Here is a 20260-nt window from a genome sequence, read left to right as displayed (position 1 = left end):
GTTTTCTTTTTTGAGAGATTCTAACCTAACCTTTTAAAATAATGTGTGAGGTTGAGCTGGGGGTCTGCTTTGTTCTCAACTGATTAGGCTTAATGAGCAGAGCTGAACGTCTTGATGGAAGCTTGTAGGCAGGCACACCTAAACCTTTTGCCACTTTTGCGTACTAGTATTTAAGTGCTGTCACAGGAGCAGTATGGAAATGATGTAATTCGGTGCATGAGCTACTTTGTGTTAGATATGGACTCGTGCAAAACTGCGATAACATTGCTGAAAATGATAAACTTGGATGGTAGTGATGCTTTCAAAAGTGTTATGCCACATCCACAGTCCAGTTTCCGAAGTATTAGTAATGTGCATTCTCTGCCCTGAAACGGGCACCATACTGTGTGAGTTTTAGTTCTAGTTACTTTCTATCCAACAATTTGGTTTAGATTTCTTTCTTCTTTTTTGTAAGCTAATTCTCATATCTATCTGAGTACTCAGTTGTGGAACAGGCTGCGCCAATTGTGTGAAACTGCGCAAAGAGCTGTCCTTTGCACCATCCTGCTCAAAACATCACATCTGACCAAACCTGATCAAGGCATCAATAGTGGAAAATTGTGTCATGCTTGCGCCAATTTAAGCATAAAAACGACAGCCTCCTTCTGTTGATGATGCCTCGGTAGTAAAACCGAAATCAAAGCCTAAAGCACGTCGTACTCATCGTCATTGTGGAAGTTAATGAAGTGGCCATAACCACAGATATAGCTGCTGCCGTTGGTTCTCCATTCGCTGTTTTCACACTTTCGTTGCAATTTTATCTGGCGGATTTTCCAATGATACTGTCGCTGTACATACTGTCCTTTGGTTTACGTTGCTTGTGCAGCACTTCGGTGTTCCTCGTATTAATGTGGCGTGGGGCTCACTCAAGGAAAATGTCAGATAATAAAAAGAAAAGGCCTCATATAATGTGCGGTCACACATTGTTTAGCATGGTTTCTGGCCGTGTGACTTTGAAGATATATTGTTGTAGGTGTACTCTACCACTGACATTTAGCTTACGAGTAGGGTCCTTCCTTGCATCCCTGAATGATTGGAAAAACACATTCCGGGATTGTAATTTAATCAGCTTTCACGTGTTCCATGGCACAGCAAACCAGGAGAAATTGTGTACGTGGGGAGTAACCTATGGACGTCATGCCTATAGCTTTGGTTTAGCTGCACACCTCCCAAGTTGTGTTTTTGTTGACATATTCTAGTCTGCAAACATTTTTGTTCTAGCCCACTAGAAGGGTGGCGAACGTACGCCTGTTGCTTTAGTCAAAATGTCAAAGTGGCTTTATAGCATGATATACACTGTGGGGAGGCGCGACTCTCACACGTCCCCCTCATAGCTTCCGTATGCTGTAATCCGGCTTCACCGCTTGGCTTTGTGGCAGCGTTCACTGTGCCTGCAGGGTAGTATGAGAGATGTTGCGTGTGTTGCTGTGCTAACGCCACCTAACGACAGGGTTACTTGGGCGCGAAAAGAAGGCTCTTCCTCTTCTTTAGCAGGGTCGGCAAGCGGCGCGGACATTTCGCGCGTGCACTGATCCATGCTTCTGCGAGACCGTCTCGTGGAATGGATGAATACGATCGTTCGATTGCGCCACCATTCGCGTGACCGTACGTGCGAACGACCAGGTGTTGGTGTTCAGCACGGGGCGAGCATATTCACTTATTATCCAGTCATGGCTAGTCGGACTTCTGCGATTTGCCGCGCGCCCATCGGCATGTCTTGTGGACAGCAACTCGGCTAGCAGGCGTTGATCTATGAAAGGTGTAATAAATGCCCTTGTGATTGTTTGCACCACTGTGTTGGTGTTCCTTTGTCCCAAGAGCACAGGTGAGAACTCCACAACACACACGGAAAGTCATTCCATTAAAAATTAATGAAACTAGTTTTGGTAATTTGCCCAATGCCTCACTGATGCTCATAATGCCAGCTCTGCTATATTTATTGACTATTTCAATTAACATTGCGACTATATGTGGCATATAGATACAGGCAAGTTATGAAACAAATGCATTTAGTACAATATTATTAATTACTTTAACGTGTTATGTTAGACAGTGGGCCAGCGGTGCTTGTGGCTGTGCCAAGTCGGATTTTTGTCTGTGCCTTACACTTGTGCGGAAAGGTCAAATGGCATTTCCACCCCCGAGCACATGTGATGTTCTTTGCTGGAAAGGAGGTTTTCTTTCCATACTGGCTTGCACGTTGTAGGGACATGTGGAACAGCATCCTGCTTTTGCAACATATAGAGCAACATGTATATAACACTCAGTATGTTTGCTTCTCGACTTTTTAGTCGTACTAAAAATTTGTTTTGATGGAGTATGCAGGTAAAAAATGGAGTGAAGTTCAGGAAAGAAACAGAATCTCACATACCTGGAAAGAGGAATTACGTTCAGGTGGATGACAATTCATTTTCACGAGAATTTATCCACCTTGCTGATGGTAACTGAGCTGCTATGGGGAGTGAAATTGTTGCTGTGTGATAAATACTGTATGTACTTGACTCATAGAAGAACTGCACCCCCAACTTTCCAACCTGAAATTCAAAAAAGAAAATTCGAAGATGCTGACGAGACGAATGAAGAGAGTGTCGCAGCAGCTTGCGTGCATGCTCTCGGATTCTGAGTGCATGGTATGCACTGTTGTTGGACACCGTTGTGAAAAGAGTTGACATCACAGCCATGTCCAACTCCACAGAGGGGATTGAGGAATAGTGAGTGCACTGCCAAACAGAACCTGAGCAGCGGTGTATTAAATATGGCCACAAAAACGAGTGAAATGGCCCTCCCCCCTGCCGTTTTTTTTGCTGTGGCAAGAAAATAAGTGCGGCTCTTGCAAAAGCAGAAAGGGCACATGTGCTTAATAGCAATTTCTTTTTATTATTTAAGGAATGTTCATTTTAAAAGGAATTTGTTAATGAACATTACTCTCTGATTGCACAAATGGACATCTCTGTTCCTTCTGCAAATTGTCAGAGTTGAGCTAAGAGTACAAAATAATTATATGGTCACGGTGAAAATGCGTGAGGCTATGACAAGTTCTGCAACATTTGTGAACGCAGAATATATTTTTAGAAGTTTTGTGTTCATGTTCCTTTAAGGTTTGAAAGCATGAAATTCATGCCTGTGGCATACCACGATTTGAGAGTTACTGGACAAATAGGTGTACAATCCCCTTGCTTTTTAGGCGGCACCTATGGCTGGTATTGCACAAATATTACGGAATATGCATGAGAAACTTGTAAGGTGTTTTTAGGGTTTGACTTGAGGTTGTCTGTTGGAGTGCCAAGGAGGTTGAGATCGTAACCACAACAGGAAGATAGCTCGAATGGCCTGTTTGAACCCACAAGGATACTTGGTAGGAAAACATTTGTAGATATCTATAAACTGAAATAAATACACAGTAGCCGACCGATTTTCTGGACCTCGAGGGGACCGAAAAGTAGCCAGAAAAATCTTAACAGTCCGCTTGTTTTAAGGTAAACGCGATGATCAGGGCAAAGCAGGAGTGCATGCTCTTGCCTTTATGGGTGATCTGTCCTTGTTTATTTGCTTTTTTTCTTTGCCTATGAAAGTTTTCATTGTGGGCTGCTTTTCCCTGTTTGCTCAGATGAAGACTTCCAGCCGGATGCAAGCGACTCGGATGATGAAGAGACGATAGACCGCGAGGAGACAACGGCACCAACAGACCAAGAAGAGCAGAGTCGAGAGCTGGAGCTGCTCCAGAAAGAGAGTGAGCTGCCCATTGAGCAGCTGCTGGACTCGCTACCACCGGAAATTCTGGAGAGGCCAGCCTCGCCTCTTCCGCACACTAATGGCGGGGGCAACCACAAAGCTGACGAGGAGGAAGATGACGGCGGAAGCTCTGAACGATCGGGAAGCCCCATCGACGTGAGTGCTGGTTTGCCTTGGTGGTGGCAGTAGCCTCAGAATGTATTGCTTTAAGAGGAAGCTTTAGCTCGGGTGCTCCTATCTAAATACATGTAAAAAGAGAATTCGTTTTTCTCGGCAACCACTGCACCAATTTTGACGAGGTTTGTTGCATTTAAAAGAAAAACTTGAAGTCTAGTGACTGTTGGTTTCGAATTTTTGAGTTAGGGCGTCAATCTTTTATTAAAAACTGGCGAAAATCCGAAATTTCCAAAAAACAAAACTGCCAAGTTCACAACTCCGCAACTCCTAAAGGAAAAACGATAATACAATTCTGTGAAATGCATCTAATAGTACATCCAAAGCGGACAAAATTGATATATTGCACATGAATCTCAAAAAATTTAGTAACATCGAAATACAGCTTTTGCAGAACCCTTGTAAACAACGTTACAAATTCACGTAAGATGTAAAATGACATATCGAATTTGTCCGCTTTCTATGATCTAATGGATGCCGTTCACAGAACCGCGATATCTGTTTTTCATACAGAGCTATCAATTTTTAAAAATTGTGCTTCTATGTTTTTCAAACGGTCAAATATTTGAAAATCGTTTTAAGAAAATTCAAGCCCTAAATAGAAATTCCGCTTCCAACAGTCACTAGAATTCAACTTTCTCTTTCAAATGCAACAAATATCATTAAAATCGCTCCAGGGGTTATCTCATAAAAACGTTTTTGCGTTTTACATGTATTTGAATAGGCCGCGTCGGAGTTGGGCCCGAGCCAAAGCTTCCTCTTAAGGGGACACTAACGAGCAGTGCTAAAACGGTTTATTTGATTCTGGGTTTTATGTGCCAAAACCATGATCTCATCGTGAGGCACACTTTAGTGGGGGATTCCAAATTAATTTTGACCCTTCTTGGGTCAATTCACACGATGGGACAGATCGCCGATTTAGCCTGCAGATGATCGAGACGTGGTGGAGCTGCAGCAGATAGTGTTGCTAGCCGTTTGCCTGCATCTTCATTTTGTATGGCGTGATTTCGTGGCTCTGAGATACCGTATTTACATGATTGTAAGTCGACCACTTTTTTAAAATTTGAAAGTCTGAAGCTGGGGGGTCGACTTACAATCAAAACCAAAACATGGCCAAACCAAAAGCGAGACCAACGGGAGCTACAACGTAGTTACAATATTATGTTTGCTCTATGGCCCTACCCGTATCTTTTCGCTATCCCGCATGTTTGTTCGCTTTTCGGAAGGGTTTTTCAACATTTTTTAGAGTTTTACACTGCACACAACACTCGTGGGGAGGGTGTCGATAGTTGATGGAAGCACCGCTGTTCCCATTTGCGGCGGCACCCTCAGAACGGCGGCGCTTGTGGGGAGTAATCGTAGTTCATGGAAGAGCAGACACCGCTCGCGGGTTTCTCTTTCTCTGTTGAAAGGCATTGGCATTCGTTTGACGCGTTCCACTTGACTGCCGGCTACGTGCTACTTCCATGCTTTCCCAGTCGTCATGAGTGCTCCAGGCCCACTAATCTTTCGGCACTCGTTCACAGCAGCATTCAAGAGGGCTGCCATCCTTTACGCCGAAGAAACAAATCACTGCGCAACGGGCCGCAATTTCGATGTTTCTGAACGGGTGGTGCGAGAGTGGCGACTGCAGCGAAGTGAAATTTTCACCTGTGACGGCAAGTGAGAAGTTTCCCACGTGCTGAAGTCAGGACGCTTTCTGGAGCTGTAGGCTAACTTGCGGCGTACGTCGCTGAAGTGCGTGATCGGTCCCTGCCAGTGAAGTGCAACATGGTCATGAAACAAGTCCGCCGTGAGTATGAGTGGCTGGCAGCAGAAGACACCGAAATTATGCCAACCGGACCTGTCAAAAGAGCATCCCTGACGGCTGCGTGTGGGTGGATTCGGCATGGGCTGCTGTCCCACAAGATGTCGTGGTGCAGTCGTTTGCCAAATGTGAAATTTCGCTGGACGACGACGCGCTGTGGGACCGCAGCAACGATGACGATGGCAGCACTAGTGAAGACGAGTATTCCAGTGACCATGTCAGCTACTAATAAATTTTCGTTATCGAATCCACCCTTGGGTATGCTCCTTTTTTTTTCTTTCCTGTCACATGATATTGGGGGGGGGGGGGTTGACTTACAATCGTGTAAATACGGTATGTCATGCTGATTTGGTGACCGAATCAGTAATCTGTCCAGCGAATGTTTTTGTGACTGGCAGGGCTGGGATTAAACTCGCAACCTCGTGCTTAGCAGCACGATGCCTTAGCCACTAAGCTGCTGCAGCGGATCAAACAAATTGATAACTCAGCGCCGGTGCGTCAATGTGAAGTTACAGATTGCAAGTTATTCATAGGGTTTCACTGGCGTTTCCCGCAGCTTGTGCAATTGATTTGTGTTGCTGAAGGGATACTACTAAAGAAAAACACACTCAGTTAGGTTGATGAAGTACTTTTTCGAAGCATTTTTTAAATTTCATAACAACAGTTCCATTATTAGAAAATGAAATAATGGCTTAACTTCCCTTTTCAAAGGGACTGCGGACCAATTTTTATTGTACCCATCTTTTATTTATTGCAATGGGAAGCTTGCTGGTCAGAGCGTCCAATTGTACAGTGGTAACGTGGAAAACGCCGTGGAACATTTTTTATCTGAATTTTTCAGTCAGGAGCGAGTATGTTTTGTGCTGAAAACATGCTGGAAACAGTAATAGGTGAACGCAATAGTGGTTGTACGCCGGCATTGGTAAGGAGCATCTGATGAGTGCTGCCCTAGCTGTAAGAAACTTATAGTTTGCTTATCAAGCTGATGTTCCTGTGGTTTATTTTCCGAATGGTTGAATTATTTCTATGTAAATAGCTACCTACTTTTGTGGTTTTTCCGTCCAACTGGTTTGGTCATGTACAAGTCGAGGATCTTTTTTTACTTTGTAATATGTATAAAGTACAAATTGGTAGTAATATAACAACTGCATTAAAAAACAATAAGTATGCAGTTGTTAATAACAGCAGATTTATGAACAGCAATCTCATATACTACATCTAGAATTTCAAGGTTTCACTGTTAGTTTGCACCACTTAATGTTTTTGCAACTTCCTGTGCCAATTTACCTACTTAAGTTGCAAACAACATGCTCAATTCTATTACTATAGATCATGGTCATTTCCTTTCCACCAACGTTCCGCTGCACATTCTCGGTAGTTGTCAGTTTCTTAAATTTCTTCCCCAAAACCAAGTGTTGGTAGACGTCTTGTGTGACGTGAATTTCAAAGTACTTATTCTAGGGATGGGCGAATGGTGAATTTGAGATTCGAAGGGAATTCAAAGTGAATAGTGATTTGGACAAATCATTTTGAATGGAATAGTTCGAATAGTACACTATTTACTTGAATCTAAAGCGAACTTTTATTCCGATAAAATAGGTTCAAAAATTGCACGCGCGATAGAATCGAGTACGACCCTAAACCTGCGTTACCATATCGCCATCGGCATTTCAAGATGGCTGCCTTGTACACGCTTCGAGCCTAGCTGCCGTAGCTTTTCTTCATGTGCTGTAGTTTGTGTGCTTAGGTTAGTGCACCGTCCATCTTCCCGTTTTCTGTGTTTGCTCTGTAAGCATGGAAGTGCCGACTGCGAAGATACGCAGTGCTGCAATTAAGAGGAAGCTTTAGCTCGGGTGCTGCTATCTAAGTACATGTAAAAAGTGAATTCGTTTTTCTCAGTAACCGCTGCACCAAATTTGACGAGGTTTGTTGCATTTAAAAGAAAAACTTAAAATCCAGTGACTGTTGGTTTCGAATTTTTTTATTGAGGTCGTAAATTTTTATTAATAATTGGCAAAATTGCAAATTTTCAAAAAATGAAACTATCGAGTTTAGAACTCTGTAACTCAGCAATAAAAAATATCACAAATATGTTGATTGCATCTAATAGTACATCTAAACGGAAAAAATTTATAAGTTACTTATAAACCTAAAGAAAATTAGCAATATGGAAATACAACTTTTGCAGAGTCCTGGTACACAACGTAGCAAATTCATGTAAGATATAAATTGACATAAAGAATTTGTCCGCTTTGAATGATCTAATGGGTGCAGTTTACAGAACCGCGATACCTGTTCTTGATGCAGAGCTATTAATTTGTAAGCTTCGTGGCTCTATTTTCTTTCGAACTTTCGAATTTTAAAAAATTCTTCTAACAAAATTCAGGCCCTAAATCGAAATTCCGCTTCCAACAGTCACTAGAATTTAACTTTCTTTCTCAAATGCAACAAATTTCATTAAAATCTATCCAGGAGTTGTCTCAGAAAAGCGTTGTTGTGTTTTACACGTATTTGTATGGGCTACGTCGGAGTTGCGCCCAAGCTAAAGCTTCCTCTTAAAAGGAAAGTGATCATGTATGCGTAGACGGGCGGAAATCGGGCCGCGTCACGGGCGTTCAGAGTGCCCGAAACTTGTGCGCGGGATAGCCGCAAACAGAAGAGCTGTTCTACTCCAGTAGCTGCTGCGTATGACGCGGCCGCGCGGCCCCTATCTTGAAATCAATCTGCGATGGAAACAGAGTCCACGCATCTAGGTGCACTGCTCTGCGTTCTCGTCGCTTAGTTCGCAGTGAAGCAAGAGGCCGCACAAAGGTCAATTCGCTCGCTCCTGCTACAGCACTTCCTCACTCCAGCGTTTAACCAAGAGCCATCACAACCAAGATCCGTCAACTAGGGCCCTCTAATAGCTCTAATGCTTTTTGTCAGTAAAATCAATCAATCAGTCAATCAATGCAATCAGTCATTCAATCTTGCAAGGAAATGGGCGTGCACGCCTTGACAAATGTTTGCGGTTTCCTCGTTTGATTTTGTGAATATTTCTAGTACAACAAAATCTTGTGAAAACCCTCATTAATTTGGAGAATTGAATAATTTGACTTTTTCTCAGGTCCCGGCAGGCATATGCATTATCGGCATGGAACTCGCGTTAATTCAAACATCTTTGGCCACACACTGGTTAACTCTCGGAGCACCCCAAATTTGCTACGCAAAAGAGCAAAAGCGGCACAAGCGTCCAACTGAAATGGAACGGTGGAGTCCATGTCACCACAGTCATCGGCGGATAGCATGTGGGAACGACAGAAATGCTCGGACACTTTGTGCCCATTTGTGCCTTTATTCTTCCACTTAGCATTGCGTGTTGGCCGCGGGCTTTCAGAACTAAGTAGTCGCCATCTGAGATCGAGTTGAGAGGGACCACTGTTCGATCCACAGCGGTTGCGGCAAACAGTAGTTTCGTTTTTGCTCAATGTAATGTGTGTGGAATGGCACAAACACGGCAGACACTGTCGCGAATGAAGAGCCGGCTACATCGTGACGGGTGGACTATCTGCTTACTGACCAGCTCACTAGGTGATGTGTGCATGGTAGAGAAAAGCCTGTTTCTACAACTCGCCACCATTGGTCTTGTACCGTGGCCGCACTGCGAAGAAAGTTGCGAGACCTTCGCTGCAGCAAACGCAAATCAGTCACGGGATGACGAGAACCGCAGCTTCCACAGTGCTTTTGTGCGAAGTAGAAACAGGATTTGCTGATTCATGCACTAAATAAAAGCAAGATGTTGTAAACATCTCTTTATTTTTTATTTTTTTGACGTCCTCAGTAATTCAACATTCGGTTCATTCGGACATTTTTTTTTCCGGTTTCGGGAAATTCGAATTACTGGGGTTTTACTGTAAAACTATTGGCATTCATTGTATGAACTCATTTAGACTACTTGTTGGTCTGTTAGTCTCCGTTTTGGGAGATGCCATTCCTAAGTGAACTAACACTGTTCATACAACCCTTGCTTTGTGCAGGTGGAATCGACCAAAGCAGATGAGGAGGTGGACAGTGCGGATGGTGGAGACGACGACTTTCAGGTGGAGGACGAGGAAGATGACGAGGAGACCCTTGAAGAGCAGGAGGAGCAGGAGAAGACCGTAGACCACAAGGAGGAGCTGAAGGAGCTCATGATGGAAGGTGCGTGGGCTGCAGCCACTGTTTACCGTTGGTCTCTCTCCTAAAATTACTAGAGAAGAGTCTGTCGCTTCGATTGTCTGGCTGCCATGGGAAGGACTGGTAGTGAATGGGCTTGTCCAATGTTTGTGCTCGAGGCTTCAGATGTCTTTGTTGCTTTGTTTACTAAACTCTCTCTAACCAGATTTTCGAGCAGTTATGTTTTTCTCAGTGCTTAAAGTCAGTAAATTTCTGTGAAAGTATGTTATTGCAAATTGTTGTGTGTGCAGTGTAGTCCACTTATAACCATTCCACTTACAACCATGTCAAAAAGAACAAAAAAATTCAATTGTTCGAACAAATCAACCTTATATCTGGACTGCCGTAAAAAAAAAGCAAACATACCTTCGTAACGCTGAGCCCGAAACTATCTGCACTCAGAAACTCCTCCATCGAAGCACCACCTATTTCATCTCCAGTAGCGACATGCTCCCAGAGCTCACGAATGTCAACAGCTTCCACCATGTTGGTTTCACTGTCATGGCAGGTTTTGCCCTGCTGCACTTAGCCTGCCTTTCTAACAGTTGTTTATGGTGGAAAAGAGTGCCTAGCCATTCTTCCATTGATAAGCATGGCCACTGGTTCCAGCCCTCATGATTGCGGTGATTCCCAGTTTTCAGAATTGTTTGTCTATGTCATTGACGGCGCTAGATCATACATCATTGAACCTTGCAAAATTTAGAGCTTCGTCTCAAGCGACACGGCTTTGTGCTTTGTCAATGCCTTCTTCTACAAACTGGGCTGTCTATTGCTTCAGGGCTGCTTCCATGATGCATTTACGCGCTCACTGTGAGAGAGAGACTGTAGAAAGAGCGGGCGTCGTTGCGCCGCTATGCTTGCTAGTGTTAGCTTTTTTTCTCTTTTCTCTCTGTCTCTTCTCTGTGACTGTATCGAGTGCGATGCACGATGCAGATGCGAAGCAGCCGGCGCATTCATGTACTGCGCCACTCGTGATGCTCTTCGTGGATTTCACAATCGGTGCTTGGCACAGTAATGGCAGCAGATGCAAACTCTGAAAAGCAAACTTTTCTCCCCCTGTGTTTGCATCTCGCATCCCTGAAAGTGATCAACTGAGAATGCGGCCTCTTTGCACAAATGTGTTCCATGACACTGAATCCACACGTGATGCCTGTTGGGTGATACTGAAAGGCGCTTTCTTGAAGCAAGGGATGCATGTTCTTATAAGACCGCTCCATCATGGCCGGTTGTGTGGTAGCCCACACTGCAGCTGCCGTCTCAAGTGCCATAAACTAGTTGGAAAATGTGGATTTCTTAGTTTTTGTTGTACGTTCCTGGCCAAATTAGAGAATATGCACTGTGCTAGGTACGCAAAAGCCGTCGTCACGTCTCGGTAGAGACATGCAGTCGTGCCATTTAAAAATGGGTGATCGGCAAACAAGATGGTGGCAGTGACACGTTTCCGGTGCACACAATTGCTTTTGGCACTTGGTTGTTGCAAATGAAACGGGAGTCGGCCTATCAGGTGTGCTGTGAGGGCATTTAATTGAGGTGGGGAGAACATACATTTGAGCACTTTTTGTACTCTGATTGCACTTTTTGTTGATAATATGCGGGGTAGTGTTCCTGCAAATTTCATTAATGCGGGATCGCGGTTCAGCAACATTTTGTTGTCAAGAGATGTGCAGTGCATTAAGGGGAGAGGCTCCTCGAAACAACTTTTTTTTTATTATTTGTACCAGAGACTTCAAAATTCAACCAACTGGAGAGTTTTTTATGCAGATTTCAAATATGCAATTAGTTTTTGTGTAGCTGCTATAGTTCTCGAGTTATATTATACTGAATGACAAATTATAGCGATCTTTACGGGCACTTTTTTATGAACTAAACTTTCACAAAAGGTATTCTGCTATAGCTTATTTAGCTCTTCGTAGATCACAGAGTGCCGATATCTAGTCAAAAGACGTGTTCAGTTATAGGAAGTGGGACAAAAAATTTTGATACTTCAGCCATTGTTTCTTTCAGTTCCCTGAGACATAACTTCGTACTGTTGTAATTACTGACGACTGATATTGAAATTTCAAGTAGATATCGGCATTCTACATACCTTCAAGAGTACGTGTGCCAAATTTCGTTAGTATACACCAATTCTAAGTGTACAAAAGGCTTCCCGGAAGACACGAAAATATCAAAAAATTTGAAAATGAGAAAAACAGGTTTGAAAGTTTCAAAACCTTCTATTCTTCAAAATCCAATTGTTTTTGCATGAATCTTTGTCACACTCAAGAGCAGCTTCACAGAAAGCACACAAAAGTTTCTAGAATGCTCCTGCACTGTAGCTTGGCCCTTCCCGGCTCCTACGGTTGGTCTCCTCGGTGCGAGCCCTTTTCACTGCATTACGACGGTGCGCCCTTGCTTCTGCGGTTCGCTTCAAGTTCATTTTCTTTATGCGCATGTCATCAGAATGGTCGCTATGTGTAACCAACTCTCCTGGGGGAAGTACTCCAATTTCTTGTAGCACTTCTTCAAAGCCCGCATGGCCTTTATTGTACCACAGCACGGCAATAGCCGTGGCTGTTTTACAGATGTCCGGGAAGCAAATTTCGTTTTTGGACACAGCAGCCATATCTTACTGTTGAGAGACTCTGCTGCGTTTTGCGTCTTGCCATGAAGGCACCGAGCCAGGAGCTTCTCATCAGTAAGGCGCTTATATATAGGCATAATTGCCAAGCCCTGAGCTTTTGTCAACAAGGGGGTGTGGCGTGGTGTAGGCTCCCCCAGTGCTTCAGCACGCCTATGTTTGCACCAGGAATCTGGTTCAGCAGGGCAAAATTTGTGGCTGCTGGCCCCATCACTGGAGCAACAATGAAAATAGGAGGCCCATATAGCAGTGCACATGCTGCGCACACTGCCCTTGTTATTTGTTATGGCTATTTGGTAGTATGTCTGCAGTTTCTGGATGGCTGCGACTGTTAGCTTTTCACCTCGTGGCAGTGGCGTTGTCATTTTTCGCAGAGCAGTGCCTAGGCGTTTTGCGACGTGGTTGGTGCACTCTTCTTTTTCGATGACAGTGTCACCGTACACCTCAGCCCCACAGACGGCAGTGAAGGCTTTGCTGTCCCCATCACTCAAGAAACTTGTGAAGCGCAGTGGGGTCTCGTATGACGAAGTCCTCTGCCATATGCGCACTGCTGCTTCAGGTTCCATTGCATGGGATGAACATTCAGTGTTTTTTTCACATACAGGACGATGAAAGGCTTGCCATACCTCATCATCATCATCCATGTCCTTGTGGATACTGCAAGCAAGACAGTAATTTGAAAGGACTTCAAAGTCCAAGCAAAGACCTGTGTCCAGGGACACAGCTGTGCCCACTCCGTTGTGGCTTTTATGGCCCCTTTTTTGCCAAGTGCCGTCAAACATGACCGGCACATCGCCGCCGCCAACGGCGTCCTTCGTGACTTTTCGTGCCAGTTCCAAGTTTTGGCTAACAGCTTCCATTGCAGCACCATGGAGCTTCTTAGAGATAGCATGGAATGTCTTGTGATGCAGCGGTTTTGGAAGGCCGATGATCGCACAAAATCGCGAAAGCTGGTCATATCCAACTCCTATAGCACGCGCTGCCAAAACAGCCTTCACGTTTACGGCAAAGCCATCGCGCGAGCTCCCGCTGTCGTAGCGAGTGTTCGCCCCGGAGTCGCCGCACGCACCGGCCGAGACGATCCGCTTCGACGTGTGCGTGAATGAAAGCACAGATTCAGGGCAGTCGGTATTTTCGCAGCGTAGCTCTAGGTGCGACGAAAGTCCTTTGCGCTTCTCAGCTGCTTCTCGGACGGCGAGTTTCCGTTCACAGCAAGTGGGGCATGCCGAACCTGTCACCAGTGCCGTCAATGCGCCGATCTCGCACAACACCGTGCTAGCAGCAGGGGCACCGACCGACCTTGATTCGCTTTTGAAGAATTCCATCTTTTTCTGCGATGCACTGACGAAATCCACAGCAGCGTCGATTTCACCACTGTCGCGGTGACCGGTGTCGGCGGTAGGCCTAACCGACGTCGGAGAGTCGCGGGCGTCGTTCCCGGCTGTCGTTTTTTTAACAGTCTTACGCCGTTTCCCTCGGTACTTGTGCCGAGTTCGATACTTCCGGGCGTCGGAACTGCACTTTTTCGGGCTTGTCATCTCAAGAAAACTCGGAGAGAACACTGGAAACAGTGCGGCTAGCGAGAACGCGCTGTGGCGGTGGTTCGGCTTTGCTGCACAAAAGGAGCACCGCCGTCCAATGGCGGGGCCGCGCTGCATGGCGCGCAATTCAAAACGCACCACAGTCTCGTCTTCTTTCTCGTTTTTCTTTTATTCTCCGCGAACATACGAGACTGACAGCCATTGAACTTTGGAGGAAAGGGCTGATGCTGCACGCCCCAATGATTGCAAATGGCGGCCGGTGAGGCTCGACTGCGTGAGAACGATGCAAACGGCGCGGATTTTCTAAACTTTCGGTGGACTATAGAGTCACCGCCGCTCACTTAGGCGCATTTTTTGGTGACTTCTCGTGCGAATTTCGGCTTGATATTTACAGAAATAAAAGTTTATACACCAAAGATGACAATGCAGCTTAAAACAAAAAAGTGATTTTTTTTTTTTAGAAAACAGCGATTTTTCAACCCGTGTCTCCCCTTAAGTCCTATCGCCTTTGCCAGGAACACGAAAATATTTTGTTGTCGCGAGAATTTCATTGACACAGGACTTTGTTATTGCAGCTTTCAATTGCAATGTCAAGTGCATCATTCAATAACGCACATAGCTTTATTTAAGTGTTCGGTGATTTGCTTACATTGGCAATCAACGTCATTGGTTTCGGCAATTTTTTTTTTACTGTCTTTCAGGAGAAATGCCACTGGATGCCTTGTATGAAAAGTATGGTGGTGCGTACGCCAGTGATGCTGAGGTGCCAAATGCTGGTGGGAGCTCTGGTGAAGAGGAGGAGGATGACGACGCTGCTGACAACGAAAGAGGCAAGTTGCTTGCTTTTCTTCATTGGGAGGGCTTGTGCCCTCTGAGGTTTGCAGCCAAAAATACTACACTTGCACAAATTGATCTTGATTTTTTTCTTTCTCTTCGGCATTTTTCAGCCTTAGAGTATGGTCACATCTACAGTCGAACTTAGGTGTAATGAACACATATATAACGAATTATCAGACATATAGAAATAAATCTAAAATGTTTCTCACTTATGTTGGTGTGTAATAAATTCAGTAGAACCTCATTGATATGTTCCCATTATGTACTTTTTCCTGGCTGCCAGGACCTTTGTTTCACCCAGAAAAATAGTCAGATTTTATTGAAATATTCATTTCAAGAACACTAGTTAGTTAAAATTAACAACCCTTCATCATTATGTCTCTAGTAGCTCTAGTATTGCTTTGGGATGATAAAACCCTCTGAATCAATCAATGGTGTATCCGTCGTTGGCCTTTGAGTGCTGCCATTTTTCTGATTGTGACAGACCAACTAACACAAACTGCTAATTTGTCAGCCAGTCTGATTTTGCTGCGGCGGTGTGTATTGTTTGCAGATTCGGAAAACTCTGATGAAGAGATGGACGAGGAGGAAGAGGAGGAGGACATGGACACATCGAGTGAGGGGGAGGTGCAGGAGGACATTGGCATGGAGTACCTGATCAACCCTATGTCGGATGAAGTCGACTCCGAAGTGAAGGTGAGCCCTGGCCTTTGCTTCTTCCTCGGGTTTGTAGCAGTACCAAAGGAGAAGGTCAGTTTGGCTCTATGGTTGCTTAGTTTGCACTTCATATTGTTTACTTTCTGCGGTCTTATCAACTTGCTGGAAGGCAGCGAGGTGGTAGCAACAATTTTATACTGTCGACTTCCATTAATTCGACCTTGACGGGGGCAGCAGTATTGTTCGAATTGATCCAGCAGGTCGAATTAATAAAGATGCAGAAGAAACGGCAAAGCACACTGCTGATTAATTTGGCTTTATTTGCCTGATTCTAACAAGTCCCCAAACCAAACGTGTGCCTGCTTTCTATGTGTCAAAAGTAGAAAGCAGTAAGGTTATTCTAAAGCCAGCTTCATTGCAAAATTTTTGAGGTTAGCCTTGCCTTCGTACAGCCATGTTTAGCAGTAAAGCATATGAAGGCTGCGATGGCAGTTTTGGTATCATATCCGACTTCACCGTGTAGACAATTTTCGGCTCAACTTCCCTGGAAAATAAAGAAAGTAGTATATATTAGAATCAGGTAAATTGTCAGCTACCATTATTAATTGAACATCTTCCCAGGGCAAGCAAGAATAATTGTTTTTGATTGGAGATTGACGTGTGCTTAAAGAATCCACTGTCCCTTAAGCTCCGCCTAGACATGTTTCCACTAAAGGGGTCGCTATTGAAGTCACAATAGGGGTCATGCGCATGCATGCTCATGGGTCAAGTTCTAATTATCCAGTTAAGGTCAATTTTAGGATCAACATGCAAAAAAAGGTGAGGCGTGCAGACAGGACACAAGAGAAGGGAAGTGGACAACACAAACACTTTTTTGCATAATGAATCCTTACCAACTAGCCCAGCTTTCTGTCGTTTTAGGATCAAAGTAACGAAAGATCGGGCCAATATAAACGCGTGGGCGCTGGCTGGGACCTTTGGTCAGGCTTGAATAATGAAAAATCAAATGAACCGCAGTCATATTTACGGAAATCTACCCTATTGTTGAGCACTATAGCATTGGTTTTAAAAAGGCAGACACAGAGAATGCAGATGCAAGAGGAACAAAAAATAGATAATTAAAACACTGGTTCTCTCTGTGTTTTTTACATTAACTTATTTAAATTATGGATACCAACTTGCTCAGTTTTCTGTCATGGAAACTGGGAGCACTGTGTCTTTAGCCCCCACCTGAGTGCGTTGGGTTGGGTACGTTTGTAATATTGTGCAGGGCTATGCTGTGCATGACCTCCCGAGCATCGACATGAGCACTGGTCTAGTTGTGTTTGTTGTAGCCGTTTTCCCGTTCTTCATAGTTGGCTCACGCGTGTTCGTGCAGGCGGAGAATGTGACTGAGGATGCATCGGGCAAGGGCCCCACCAAAGAAATCACCGACATTGCGGCCACTGCCCAGAGCTTCCAGCCCAAGGGGAACACCCTTTCCACCACACAGGTGAGGGGCACTCCCTTTCATGCAAAGCTCAACAGAGGTGTGCCAGTATGCTTGGGACTGCACTGTGAAATGCATCTCTGCATTAGCTGTATCTGTAAGCTTGCTACAGGTGGACCTACCTGTAGTAGCATGATCCCCTTTTTATCCACTTTCATTTCCCCTTTCTTTTTTTCTACATTTGAATTGAATAGAGCCACCTGTGGCATCATTTGGAATTGTGCAGACAGCTCTTTCTAAGTGTGAACGACAGGTGTAAATAGAATTTGCTTTACAACGTGCGATCCCAGTGCAGCAGGAGATCTTGCATCGGTCGTTGTCCTTTGAAAGCACGTCACATGGCGAACTTCTTCCTCGTCCTGTGTTTGCGCTCTAATCCCAACAAATTATGCATGCTGTCTGTAATTCATTGTTGGCCGAAGACATTTAGCCAGAAACTCCATACCCAGTAAAACTTGGCAAGGTAAAGCATTGTTGCCTCTGGTCTGTTGCCTGTAGGCAACACTCGTCCATAAAGGTTTAATTTCCCATATGCTTTCATTTTATATGGCTTCATTTGGGTGGAACTAACGAAACAATGAGTCCCTCGGTTCCCTTATTCTTCTTGCATACTGTAGAATGGTAGCAAAAAAAAAAAAAAGATACGTAAAATAGTAGCTAAAAGAAATACGATAGAAAAAAGATGTTGCTGCAGAAGTGCAAAATGTAGTGTTTGCTTTCACTGGCTTTTAAAATTGGGCGCGAGGCACCGTGATAGCTTACTGCCTGTGGTAGTCTACTGGAGCACAAGGTAGTACAATTCCAGGCCATGGGGGCCGCCCTACTGCAGCATCTCTCATAGCCCAAGTGTTGCTTTAGGGTGTTAGCCAATCAATCAATCAATCAATCAATCAATCAATCAATCAATCAATCAATCAATCAATCAATCAATCAATCAATCAATCAATCAATCAATCAATCAATCAATCAATCAATCAATCAATCAATCAATCAATCAATCAATCAATCAATCAATCAATCAATCAATCAATCAATCAATCCAGAGAAATTGAACAGTCTTTTTATCTTTTGCTTGACAGATCGTTATCTCACTTTTAAGGGAACACTTGTTCAAATCAACTGTGACCGAATCTTCAGAAGAATTTGCTTGTAAAGGTCATTTTCAGCTGGTGTCACTATGCCTCGTCATGCTGTAGCAAATGAGTGGCATTTGCTGGAAATTACTTTAGAGGTGCCAGGCGTCATTATGCTTTCGAAGTGGACAAGATTTGGAGCAACAAAATTTTGAAAAGTGCTAAAAGAAAACGCGTGACACATAATGTGACTAAGACCTGCACAAGCGCTGTGCTGTTCTCCGTCTTGTCCATCATTTTCTAGCAGATTTTAATCTTATTTTGTATCACGAACCAGCTTTTCCAACAACGTGTTAGGATTTGGGGTATGCTCGTTTGTAACACTCCATTTTTCTTTTGCGACCACCTGCAGGTCCAAACGAAAGTGCCCTGGTTGTTGAAGCACAGCTTGCGAGAGTACCAGCACATTGGCCTTGACTGGCTCGTGACCATGCACGACAAGAAGCTGAACGGCATATTGGCCGATGAAATGGGCCTGGGAAAAACCATCCAGACAATCTCCCTGTTGGCGCACATGGCTTGTGATAAAGGTGTGTTTTTGTCACGCTACGTGCCTTGTTGCACTCTTCGCACCATTGTGGCATCATCGACAAATCACAAGCACCTTTCGCAAGTAATAATTAGAACATCACGATCTCACTCCACTATTTATCCAGTCACCGACGGTGGTGTAGACCTTGCACTGAGCAAACACACCAACATCACTTGAACACTATGTGAATTAGTGAAAGTGAAAACAAAAGAAAGCATTGTAGCTGGCCCTAACTTCCATTGGTTTCGATTCTACTTGATGGTACATATTTACAGCGCAGGAAGTTGTCTAGGTGGTAGTTTGACAGAAAGAGACGTCTGTTTCTGGCTCAGAGAGCTGCCTAATTTTGACACTAAATGAAAAGAGTTATTGCTTTGATATAACAAAAGTCATATGGCTCAATGTTTCCTAAATGTTGTCTGTTTTATTGCGCTAACTGCAATTGAACTCAACAAATGCCTCGAATTTTTCTTAGAGTGGTTCTTGAGGTCAACATTTTTTTGGATGACCATCTTGGAATAGCAAATCAAAACACCTTTGATGGCCTTCTTTTTTTTTTTAACTCTCCTGTCGCTTAACATGTGAAGAGGCATTGGTAAGGGATAAAACTATACCCGCTGTGGTACCTCTATGACTATGACATTGCGCTGCTGAGCTTGAGCCTGCACGCTTTATCCCGGTCGCGGCTGCCACATTCTAATGGGAGCGGAATGCAAAAACGCTTGTGTGCTGTGCATTGAGTGCACATTAAATAATCCCAGGTGATCATAATTGATCTGGAGTCCCTCCACTACAGCATGCATCATAATCAGATTGTGACGTAGTAGTTCTGCGGAAACCCGCAAGGTGGAGAGAAGTAATGCATAAAGGGGAAATCAGACATCCACCCGTTCGTAGCAATTGCTACAAAGGAAACCCATACAGGTTCCTCGAAAGAAAAGCCTCATAGTTGAAGAAAAATTCGTCCTGGTATGCATAATCAGATTGTGGAGAAAACTACTGACTTGGGCAGTGATTACACAATTGGAGAACATGTGAAAGCAGAGCTTGGCGACACATCGGTGCAAACAGCTCGGTGCCTTCACCCGATGTCTCTGATGATGCTAATGGCGCTAGTGGAGCATCCTTGCCAGCCTTCTTAGTGGTTTGTCATAGTCTTTCAGTTTTGTGTTACCCTTTGTGTGTACTCTTGCTCTTTTCTTCCGTTGAGGTTGCTAAGGGCATGGTGTTGCGTGTGCGCGTGCAGGAATCTGGGGTCCCCACCTCATTGTGGTGCCTACCAGTGTGATGCTCAACTGGGAAATGGAGTTCAAAAAGTGGTGCCCTGCTTTCAAGATCCTCACCTACTATGGCATCCCAAAGGAGCGCAAGCAGAAGCGACAGGTGAGTGCAGTGGGGTGTGAAAACAGGAGTGTGCCTTTCTTGTCTTGTTTAGGGGTGGGTGAACATGTACTTTAAGCTTTTTAATGACAAATGGGGTGTTGTTCTGTCCGGTCCTCCAATTG

At 44.3% G+C, this 20260-nt stretch overlaps 1 protein-coding gene and 1 pseudogene across 6 annotated transcripts in view; one reads left to right on the top strand and one right to left on the bottom strand.

The window, feature by feature from the left end:
• The window catches only part of dom (domino helicase), a 148386-nt gene that overhangs the window by 28155 nt on the left and 99971 nt on the right, over window positions 1–20260 (top strand). For all 6 annotated transcript variants that reach the window (XM_075685056.1, XM_075685054.1, XM_075685052.1 and 3 more), the window contains 7 exons: window positions 3647–3927; window positions 9769–9931; window positions 14809–14937; window positions 15498–15640; window positions 16980–17093; window positions 18576–18753; window positions 20002–20138. In XM_075685056.1, the coding sequence (XP_075541171.1) occupies window positions 3647–3927; window positions 9769–9931; window positions 14809–14937; window positions 15498–15640; window positions 16980–17093; window positions 18576–18753; window positions 20002–20138 (1145 nt within the window). The remainder of the gene's footprint in view (window positions 1–3646; window positions 3928–9768; window positions 9932–14808; window positions 14938–15497; window positions 15641–16979; window positions 17094–18575; window positions 18754–20001; window positions 20139–20260) is intronic.
• Window positions 11624–13173, bottom strand: LOC142575577 (uncharacterized; annotated as a pseudogene).

This window comes from Dermacentor variabilis, chromosome 3 (assembly GCF_050947875.1).
Source record: "Dermacentor variabilis isolate Ectoservices chromosome 3, ASM5094787v1, whole genome shotgun sequence".
Taxonomy (NCBI): domain Eukaryota; kingdom Metazoa; phylum Arthropoda; class Arachnida; order Ixodida; family Ixodidae; genus Dermacentor; species Dermacentor variabilis.
This window is presented reverse-complemented; position numbering and strand designations above follow the sequence as displayed.